This window comes from Aulonocara sp. 'chitande type north' Nkhata Bay, linkage group LG8, assembly GCF_057382095.1.
Source record: "Aulonocara sp. 'chitande type north' Nkhata Bay isolate Kocher_YH1m ecotype deep benthic linkage group LG8, A_spYH_male_GT1.1, whole genome shotgun sequence".
NCBI classification, from domain to species: domain Eukaryota; kingdom Metazoa; phylum Chordata; class Actinopteri; order Cichliformes; family Cichlidae; genus Aulonocara; species Aulonocara sp. 'chitande type north' Nkhata Bay.
In genome coordinates, this window is record NC_141351.1 from 19,162,234 (window position 1) to 19,173,398 (window position 11,165).

At 40.2% G+C, this 11,165-nt stretch overlaps 2 protein-coding genes across 2 annotated transcripts; both read right to left on the reverse strand.

The window, feature by feature from the left end:
- Positions 1-566: 566 nt before the first annotated feature.
- Positions 567-7,755, reverse strand: prph2a (peripherin 2a (retinal degeneration, slow)). Its single transcript, XM_086304139.1, has 3 exons — positions 6,529-7,755; positions 4,952-5,198; positions 567-1,790 (listed from the first exon to the last, which is right to left on the reverse strand). The coding sequence occupies exons 1-3, from the start codon at positions 7,107-7,109 to the stop codon at positions 1,587-1,589; spliced, it is 1,032 nt and encodes a 343-aa protein (XP_086160265.1). The 5' UTR covers positions 7,110-7,755; the 3' UTR covers positions 567-1,586.
- Positions 7,756-9,877: 2,122 nt separating this feature from the next.
- tbcc (tubulin folding cofactor C) lies at positions 9,878-11,159 on the reverse strand. Its single transcript, XM_086304809.1, has one exon. The coding sequence runs from the start codon at positions 11,065-11,067 to the stop codon at positions 10,024-10,026; it is 1,044 nt and encodes a 347-aa protein (XP_086160935.1). The 5' UTR covers positions 11,068-11,159; the 3' UTR covers positions 9,878-10,023.
- Positions 11,160-11,165: the final 6 nt, after the last annotated feature.

Genomic DNA, 11,165 nt, shown 5'->3' on the forward strand with positions numbered 1-11,165 from the left:
TTGGCTTCTTTGCCGTTCCTGCTGACTCTTCACAGCACTCCCTCACATCTGCTCTAACAACACCACACTGGCTTTAATATCATGGCTCGTAATTCCTCATGGCTAAAGTTTTGAGAACGTGGCTTTCGATTCAGATACACACGTTATTAGTGGATTTAGTTTCAACAGGATGGATAAAGAGTACCTTACAGGTTATTATTTACCAATATATCAACCAAAGAGATCAAAGGATTTTCCGACTTGCGCCCTCTGAAGTCAAACCTCATTTTAGAGTAGGTTTAAGTCACAAAAAGTGCATAAAACCAAAGAAAAGAACAAGTGAGAGTAACATTTGTTGCATGTTTCTTGAGAATGCATCCCGTGCATAGCTCCTCCTCAAGCACACACACATACTGTACACACATGTCCTTACATTGGGCATGTGAAAAGTCATCCCATGGCCATGTGAAAGCAGTAATACCTTAATAGGCCTTATCCTATTGGCTTAATAAGGAACCCAGTGGCACTCACAGCATGCCTCATGACTCAAGGTCGAGACAACACAACGCCATCATTGCACTGCTGTATGTCGTCTCTAATATCCTTTATTCGCGTATACAGTCAGCATAATCTCTCCTCTACACAGTCACACAAAGCCAAGAAAATTATTTGGAAAAAAGAAAAACAACTTTACATTGATTCAAATAAAAGATTCAACTTAATTACATTCTTTTAAAAAAGTAATTTTTCATCTTTTCTACGTCATATACAAAGTTATATACTGTACATACACATATGTCAATATACAGATACTGAATGCACTAGGGAAATATCAAAGAGGATCTGAGATTACAGTACAGGGGTCAGGAACCAAGATTTAGCTGCCAATTTCAGGCCACAGGTTTGGAGTCACCCCATGTTTCTGAACTTCCTGATTCCCATGCTCAGTCTTGATCCATGTGTTGCACTGTTCATGCATGACTGATTCATTTAATTGAAAATTATACTCCATCTCAGCTGCTTATCCAGTGAACTGGAGTATAAATGGGGGCAAGTCAGAGGGGTTAATTTGTCTGCTTTGACTATAAAGTAGCCTAGACGGGTTAGCAAAAATAAAACATTGCAAAACCTGAGTTAAATATCTTCAATCTGCACCATTGGGTTCCATGAGAGGGGGGGATTGCATAGCAACCACCATCCCCGCCAAACTACGTGACAGCAAAATAAAGGAGAAAATTACATGCTTTCAATACATATAACATTTACTTGATTTATAACTTTGCACTTTTTTTGGAGAAAAAAATGCACAAAGTGTCAGAAAGCAGAACTGTAAACCTAATTAAAAACATGCTGGTGCAAAAACAAACAAAAAAACAAAAAACCATGCTGGTGGTTGTTTTACTGGGGAAAACCAAAACTAAAAACCCATCCAGCTGCTATTTATCAAAGTATGAATATGCAATATGATCTTTTCACGTCCATTTCTAATGAGTTCATAACCAAATATATGAGTAGGCCTACAAAATAAATGCTGGTAGAAAAATCTCACATGTCTTTGATTTTCTCCTCAGGTGGGAGTGGGGTCAGTTTGTTCAGGTGGCGCTAGCTCAGCTCACTGTTTCAACCGCTGGCTCACCCTCCTCCACCTTGATGCCTTTGCCCATGGACTTCATTTTGTCCATGATGTCAGTGAACGTCTCCTTCACTGTCTTCTCCAGGAGCCAGCCCTCGCTCTCGCTCTCTGGATCCTCCGGATTAGCAAGGTTACACAGGGAGCTGTGGACATACTGCAGGCCCACAGTCACACTAGCCTGCAAGGAACAGGAACACAGATCTGATAAACTTAATGTGAAATGTAGCCATGCCACATGAAAGAAAACGTTTAAGAAGGGAATTTATTATACACTTGTGCTACAATAATTTGATTGAAATTCCAGTTTAATCAGAAAGATAGAAAAATGATATTATATGAAGGAAGACATTGAATTGAAGTTAAACAAATGTTGTTTGCGGTTTAGAACATAATATTATCAAGACAATTAGCTAATTATCAGAGGATATCTAGACAAAAATCTGTATTCTCATCATTACTGGAAGTTTCAAATCAGAGCAAAGGAAAAGTATCACCATTGCTCAGCTCCAAATTAATGGGCCTGTTCTACTCATCTATAGTTCCATATTTTATTCTTGGACTATACTTAAATAACATTGCTTGTTTCAGCTAAAAAAAAATTTTTATCTTCTACTGGGTCTTGGTGCTGCATGATGCATGATTTTCTCTGATTGGCTGCCCTGCCCAAGCAGAAGATTGGAGTAATAGGCGGTGTTCACAGACTGTGCTGTTTGTGTGGGATGCCCACATTTGAATATCCCCTCTTTAAGACATCACACAAATCCAAAAGTATAAAAATGGAGCATTCAGTGCAGATGTGGGATGACCTCATTCTTATAATTCCGCTATGTAGTTGTCTTTAATTTAACAAACCAGGTATAATAGGTCCACTGTAATGCATCAGTTGTACGTAGTGAATTTTAGCACTCATGGATGCTAAAAATCTGCTGCAGCATAACAATTCTGATTACTTAAGCTGAAATGTAATTAATAATGCTCTTTCAGATAATTTAATAAATCCTTTAATTAAATTTTAAAGCAAAAATGGAAAATATCTGATGTTTTCCAGTGTAATAATATTAAATTCAGAACTCCAGTTTCACTAATAATTAAAAAAAATCTTCAGCTATTATTTTGAATATCTTCTAAATGCTTAGAAATGTTTGCATGGTTTTTATAAGTAGGACATGAAAAGATGATACAACTTTACATCTTTCAATAAATGTATCTGAGTCAGAAATTGTGTAATATACTGCAAATATGTTGTGTTAAGGCAAATATTCAAGCAAGGAAAATGAAATTAGGAGCTTTTTTAAATTCTTGAAGTAATCTATAGCCTATAGGGCTAACATCTCATTAGGACAGTTAAGATCCAGTTACTGTAAATGGAGACATCAGATCAGGAGATCAGACTCCTGGAAATAAGTATTTCCTTGTCACCTCTTGCAGATTAACCCATATGTGTCGGCACAGAGATGCTTGCGTAACTCCTCTTTTAAATCTAGGATTCCTCCGAGCGTGCATCTGATTAGCTGAAGCTGTGTTTTTACAACAAACAATTGTCTGCTGGATTTCTGGAGCAAAGATGTTATCTGTATGGCTCTATTTACTGTCTCCTCAAGGTGATGCAGGAACCCAAACAATTTATATCATCGCTGTGGTCACTGGCTTCAAGGATTCACCTGTACATGTCTATTTGTTCTGCATAATCATAAGCAGATATTTTGGCTTTACAAACAACCACAGATGTTGGCAGTGGAGGCCAAGGAGAAAGTAAAGAGAGGAAAGAGGACACACATGGCTGTTACAGGATTTAGGTAGAAAGTAGCAGGTGAGAAACCGCAGGTGAGCTAAATCGTGCCAAAGGTGGCACAGGGTATCTCGATAGTAGGGCAGGAGAAAATATATTTAGGTAAAGAGGATAGCGGTGTTTGGGAAGGAGATGCAGTAAGTGGGTATTACTGATAGCGTGGGCAGACTGTGGAAAGAAGGGAAGAAGCAGGGATGGAGGAAACTGATGGAAGAAATGCCAACTAGGTCAAGGCTTTGCATGTTTATTCACCTGACTTCCTACTAGCTGGACATTAAAGACTTTCTCTCAATTTCAGTCATTTAACTGAAAATGATCTGAGGAAAAAATGCAGAACAATTTAAAAATGAATAAAATCTAGTCGGATACAGGTACAATATTTGTGACTTAAGAAGGCTGTTGTTACTTTTATCTGCTGACAAGGGAAGCTGCGGTCCTTAATGTGTGCAGGAATGTTATAAGTTGGTATCTATTGTTTTAGGCCCACTATCCAACTGGAGCAAATGTGATGAGGTAACTCGAGAATTTCAGTAAAAAATAAACTGAGAACTGATTTTCCTTGAAGAAAAAATCAACATATTTAGTTCCAATTGTTCTTCAAAGTGCCTCTTGCAAACTGAAATGTATTGCTAGGCCTGTTAGAGACTGTCTAACCTACTGCATGAAAGTGAATTGGACTGAAGTCATAGGTTAAGGACAGAAGGGGAGGTTAACCAGTTGCCAGACTAACCAATTTGTCTTTGTTGATATAAAAAAAAATGGGAAGTACTGCTAGAAAACACTTAGACACATAAATATCTCTGATTTGTCAGATCGAATAGGCTGAATTATCTGTATTATTTTTCTGAACATAACAATTTTCCAGACTATTTCTCATTTCAAATGAGGCTTTTCCCTGTTCAGAATTCTTGGGATGTTAAGCCCATTGGGAATATGGGAAAACATTGTCTGGTGCCCATTTACCTATCAGTTGTTTCTATTGTAGGCTCCACCAACAGATTTCAAGGCTAGAGTAGTGCTCCAAAGAACTCTGTATTTCTGATTAAAATGACTAACACACCTGCCTGGCTTCAATTTAGCTATCAGCAAGGTTGTTGCTATTTCTAGATATTGATATGCCAAGACCAGCTGTTTGTATCTTCAAACAAGCCTTCCACCAGTGGACATGGAAATATATACTTTTCTGTAATAGTTGTGACAACAACAATATTTTGTGCATTAAGGTCACTTCTGCAATTGGGGTATTTAAAAAAAACGCCCACTACAACGGAAACACTCAACAGCTCTCAAGCAGTCCCCTCTATTGTTTATTTTCTTTCCATGTGAATAGATTAATGAGGACATACTGTTTGCAAAACCAACATTAGACAGAGACAATGTTACAGTAGAAGACTTAATTAGACATTTATGCACGATCTCCATTCCTCCATGCAGTGGATAGTGCATGGGATTGTTCTAACTTTTAAATGAAGTTGAAAAGAGCTACATTTTCCAACTAAGAAGTGAACATTGTTTCAGTTAATATATTTAAGTAAGTCTGTGGCACTGACCTCCAGCATAGTGACCAGTATCACCAGGGCTCCGATGGTGTTCATCATGCCACCATAGTAGGACAGCAGGGCATCGCGGCATCCCCGCTTCCACACGTTGAGATCCTCTGTGTAGTGGTCATAATCGTAGTGGGCAGTGTTGTTGGTCATCTGTGCCTGAATGCAGGGTCTGGGGGAGCTGGGGTTACAGCAGCTGAAGGGCACTCCATCCATCAGATACTGGCCATCAACATTACTGCCAATGCGGCTAGGAAGAAGAGGAACAGTAAAGGGGAAGATGATGTTGAAGGCCAGGAATGGGCTGTTACTTGAATTAGCACACCTGTGTTAGACTTCCCTTCGTTCAGATTTAACTGGAATCCATACATTACTCCAGGTCAAAAGTTGTTGTATTATACTTTGCAGTACAATCTTACCTTGACAATAAACAACATTAAATCAGCTATCCAACCTCCACAAAGCTAGCCTGAATTGGCATTCAGTCGTCAGCTAAAATGTTCCATCATACACTGCTGTTTCAAACTATCTCAAGGAGTACATATTAAGGTCTGAACAACTGCGAGAAGCAAGAAGGCAGGCACTCAAACACTGAAATTAGAATCACTGCTCAGTCTGAGTAGCTGATCTTGACTATGATTGAGAGTAGTAGGTCAATGGAAAGACAAGTGTAATTGGATCACAAAGAACTGGGGGGTGTCAGATATGTATCCGTTATTGCAAGAAATGTCACCACCTACTTGAGCTTTCCGAATTATGACCCAGACAACTTGTTGGTCAAAAGCACAGAGACTTTATGATGTAGAATAATTCTGGAGTTACTGTTACTAAGAAAGTTGGCAGTGAATGTGATATCTTGCATGTATAAGTACAACAAAAACCTGTAATGGCACCACAACAACACTGACCCCAAATGCTGCCCAATTAGAAGGCTCTAAAGCATAGCTGTTTCCTGTTTTCATGATAACGCTGTTGTCCTTAGTTTATGCTAATGTGAGCATCTCTGGCTACACTTTTTTTACTGGCAGTGCTGTTATTGGAGTGCTGCCATGTCCTCTGCTGATTGGACAAGACACTGGTTCATGAAGGACAAGACACTGTAATCCTGGAGATTAAACACTAATTATGTCCCGGCACACAAAATTGTTTACAAAAAGTTAAGTGGTGCTGGTTGGCCGAGACATAAACAGGCTAGTGTAAAGCTTTCTCGTGGGACTTGACTGTATCTTTTTCTGCAACCATTCACTAAAGTCCAGATCTTCACATATAAGTGCCCCCAGATCTCTTCTCTGACCCCAAGAACACATCTCTGCTATGAACTATAGCAGTCACCGTTTCTGCTATGGTAATCCTCAGTGGATGAAAGTAAGTATTACGCCTGATCTGATCTACCTTCATTTCAAATCCACTTATACTGAACTCTAACTTTGCACAGATCACCCCACCTCAGCAGCTTGGTGCACTTAGGTTCAACGGCAATCCAAACACATTCATTTTACTTCCACATTAAATAACTCTGCAACTTTTAAGGCCAACAATAAAGGATTTAACTTTTTTTAAAAAAAATCTCTGTCACTTACTCTTTGACTTCCTTTGAGCTGAAGTCCAGGTAGCGGTTGCTGACCCACTGAATCTCAAACCAATCTCTGTAGTTGTCATTTCCACAGCAACGAAACTCAATCTGCATCAAGTCCAGGGTCCTCTTCATGTAGCAGCGTCCCGGTGTGTCGGTGTCCTTGTAGTACCTCATGCCGTTCCTCAACCCTTCAGCCAGGGTGAACTGCATAGGGATTCTCATCAAGAAACACAGCACGGCCGTGACAAGCAGCAGGGCGTTGAATCCTACACAGAATACCAAGTAGGTCTTCAACATGGGCTTCCACTTTGCAAACTTATCGGGGTCCAGTGAGTCATAGCACACTTTGCCTCCAAAGACGTTGATGCTGCAGGCTATTAGACCCATGAGAATAAGCAGATTGGGCAAAAAGTGGCTTTCATTGTTGTCCATAAGTTCAGAGCGTTTTCGCAGCTCGATCTTGAAGAACAGACCCATGCTGAGGACCAACACGCCGGCCAACACAGCAAACCAGTACATGAACCAGACTGTCTGAGCCAACTTTACTCGCTTTTTCAGATCAAACTTAACTGGCAACAAAGCCATTCTTCAATCTGTGATGTGTCCTTGCTTGTAAAAAACACTGCAGGAGTTCCAAGATTTCCACTTCGGTTTAGATAAAGTTCTTGAGTATGCTAACCTGCACTTCCCTGTTTGTTTGTAATCAGTATGTCCTCTGGCTGGTCCGAAAGAACAGAAGAGTCAGCTCAGACTGTAATCCATCCTATGGCAAAAGAACCGCTATAAAGAACTCAGGAGAACAGCACCGGATCCTTATTTTAAAGGTTCTTCTGCACCATTGAGTCCTAAACTTCAGTGTTCAAAAGGGTTTATTTCTTCAAACCTTTACAGGAGAAGCTAATGTTGCGTTCTCTCAAAGAGGTTGAGGATGGCCGGGGATCCTCATGATTAAACTCAAAGTTGCAGTACGTCATGCTAAGCCCCTGTAAGCACCCTGATCCAATTTACAGAAGATGAGCCTGATCGTAAGCTGCTGCCAGGGGCCATAATTGGTTTGAGTGTTCATGTGGTCATGGTTGCCTTGATCAAACACATCAGGAGCAGCACAAGTTTCAGCAGATGGTTGACAAAGGTAATGGACATGACAGTAGGGCTAATGATAAAGCCTAATCATTCATAGGTATGGGGTCCACAAGCTCAACACAAACCAGATGTCTTCACAACGAATCAAAAACACTGAGTTAATAAAGCCCCACTATGACTTTACTTTGGAAGTAATTGCTTAATAAATCAAGACCAAACTGTGACAAACTGGACAAATTAAAATTTTGCTTAAACATTATTAAACATGAAAATTCAGTGTTTGCAGTAAACATTGTCTGGCAAGCTGATAAAAAATATTCTATTGCTTTCATTGATGTTCTTGTTGTCATTTGCTATCTTGGCAGTTAGAACCAACACAGTGTCTGGCACATACACGAGCCAGATACTTATGCTGATCAAAGCCAGGCCTTTCCCTGAACGGTCTATTCTTCTTTCTCCTTGTGGCTGGATGTGAGAGCTGCAGTGTTGCTAAATGTTTACCAAATGCAATTGGAACACTGAACGCCCAATCTCCTGATGCTCTTTTCACAATGTCTTTCATCAAACCTTTGTGCGTGTTTAGCGCTGTCTCACTAACAATATTTATGTGTTATAATCATAAGTTTGCAGTTGTCATAGACATGAATGTCATGCTAACACCAGGTATTCAATGATTTATTTAAACTGTTGGCCAAATGAATATTTCACAGCACTACTGGTTTATTCAGTAGTGTCTTATACTGCCTACAACCTGAGTGAGCAACGATATTTTTAGGAAGCAGCTGCCAAAAGCTCTTTCTTCTCTACCCCATGCAGTAACTCTTGATAATGTGACACATGTTTAGCAAAAAATACTCTTTATTGCGCTTAATTTCAAAGCTGGACTGTCCACTACATTTTATATTATGAGATATTTGCTGTGATTGTTTTAACTACATTTATTAAGCCATTTTATTTTATTTGCTTTATTAAATTTTAGGAGCCATTTAACTCTATATTGCCGCTTTATTCTATTATCTTCCGTTTTTCCATAGCATTCTATTTTGTTTCCTTCTTATTTTTTGGATTTTTAAATGGCTTAGACTGCATTTTAAATAAAATACAAACACAGAGATCTTTTCTTTTCTTACTATTTTTCCCCCTCCTCCTTTATTTTGTGTAACTTGCATTACCTTTGTGGGCAGGAATTTTAAAAGGCAGAGTCGGTATAAAAACAAAGCCTGAACTATAACAGACTTAAAAATAAAAAATCTCAGACTTGGTGTCTTAATATTTTTGTGTAATAACAATTTACTTTCTGTTCCTTCTGCAAGAAAACCTATATAATCTCTCAAAAGATGCACATTTTACATTAACTGTAAACACTACTCCCATTTTTTCCCCCACATATTTCAATGCAAAAATTATTCAATATAAAAATGGTTGAATTAATTATACCTGAACTTTATGGTCATCAGAAAACACATTTTGAGAGCACATGAAAGCTAGAGCTCCTTCAGTGTTGGTCAAGTCTTACTGAAACTTTATCAGTAACTTAGTAAGAAGGGTATTTTCAACAGGGTGCTCTACTTTGTTCTTGGGTCAGTGACTAACCCATGTCCACAAACTTGTTTTTTAACTGCATATTACCTGTTCTTCAGTGCAGTATTTTTTTCCCTCTGCATGGGAGTTTATGACATAAACAGCTACACAAGGGAATACCTATTGAGTACTCTGAAATATGGCTGGTGAGGTTTTCAAAGACATCCAAAGTTGGATCAGACTTAACCAGTTTGATTTCCTGCATTGCCCAAGTAGTGAAAACATCCCTCGTGATATGGATGGTGAAATTCCACAGCTAAACGCAGACCATAGATAATGATTGAGTATGTTTTGGTCCCTTTATACTCCCAGATCTTACTCTTCCTCCCCTTATGTACCATTTTTGATTTTGCAAAATGTCCTGAGTTAATCCCAAAGAGGTACACATGCAGTATGAATTTCTGAATAATTCTTCTGTTTATACACCTCTTTATAAATGTGGTGAATAGACTCAAAACTTCATATAAGCTGTAAAAATCTGATAGCTATTGAATTGGAATAATAACATGAAACTGAAAATCTTCATGTTTTGGTCTGTTAGGTAAAACAAGTGATTCTGAAAAGCTCAGCCTGTCCCAATACCAAACTACTTGAAATCTGACTTTGACCCTAGACTCTTAAGAATTAGACTTATTTTTGAGAAAAAAAACAAACAAACAAAAAAAATAACCACACAGTAACAGCCCAAATTAAGTGAATTTTTATTTAAATATATTAATGAAGATTATATCCATGAAATAAAATGGACATTAAATGTGCATTCTGGCCGCAAGCAGTTCATGTAAAATTTCTACTATCATTTGTTTTAGTGCATTAGGTCATTAAAAGTCCCATTCTAGGAGTCCCAGTTGGCTTTTCTGTCTGCTTCTGGAATAACAGTCCAGTTTGGGGAAGGTGTCCCAGCAGCAAGCCAGTTGAAGTCATCCACCTGAGTCCAGTTGTTTCGGGCCCGGTCCAGCCCAGACACAGTGAAGTCCTCTTCCAGGGTGGGATAGGACCATGTGAACGGGGCAAAGCTCACTCCGTGACAGTCCTCTATGATGGCTCGGCTGGTGACGTGCAGATACACTTGTGTGTCGGTTGTGTTGTGGGTCCGCAGCTGCTGACAGGGAAAGGCCAGCACGCTGTTTCTGCAATTATCTACAAAAACTGAACTGGACACCGGCCCGCACAGGATCTCACAGCTGTCGATGTGTTTCAGGTGCAGCGTGCTGGGGGAGCCGAACAGATGGACTTTGCAGTTGGTCAGGTGAGTGAGAAGCACATCTCGTTTTTGGATCTCTTCAGCCGTCTTGGTCAGAAACTCACTGGTCATGTTGGAGAAGCCGCACTGCTCGGCGGGTGCTGCTCCATCCACCTGGGTCCTACCTGTCTCTGCAGGTGTGCCTTCATCACGGGGAAGGGGATGAGCATCTTGTGCAGAGGCTTTATCTGTTGCCTTGGTGCGAGTTCGAAAGGCAAACTTCTTCCTGGGCAAAGCCTCCTCTTTGGTCTCAGACAGCGAGGTTTGGAGTTTCTGGAGAGCAGCCTGGGCTTGCCTGAGCTCGTACTGCGTTAGAAACTGCATACTGTCATTCAGAAACTTTTGCAGCTGGAGAGTTTTGGTCGTGGCCTCTTCTAGTTTCTCAGTCACCACAGCGCGCTCAGCTCCGGAACAGCTGGACAGTAGCTCCTCTATACACGCCCGCTCCCTGTTGAAGGCGATGGAGAAATACTCGCTCTTCTCCTCGGCGACAGAATGGCTCTCTTTAGCCTCCTTCCTCCGCTCGGCATCCTCGATCCTTGCCTGGTGCCGCTTCTGAAGTCGCTCTTGTATCCTGGCCGCCCCACTTTCGCCAGAAAAACCACTTTCCTCGTTACCTTCAATCACCGCTGCCATATTGTCGCACTGATAGTTGTGTCGGAAGTGATGACCCTCTTCTTCGTGACTTTCGCAAAGCCAACATATGCACTGTGGCACACCGCCACCTGCTGCAT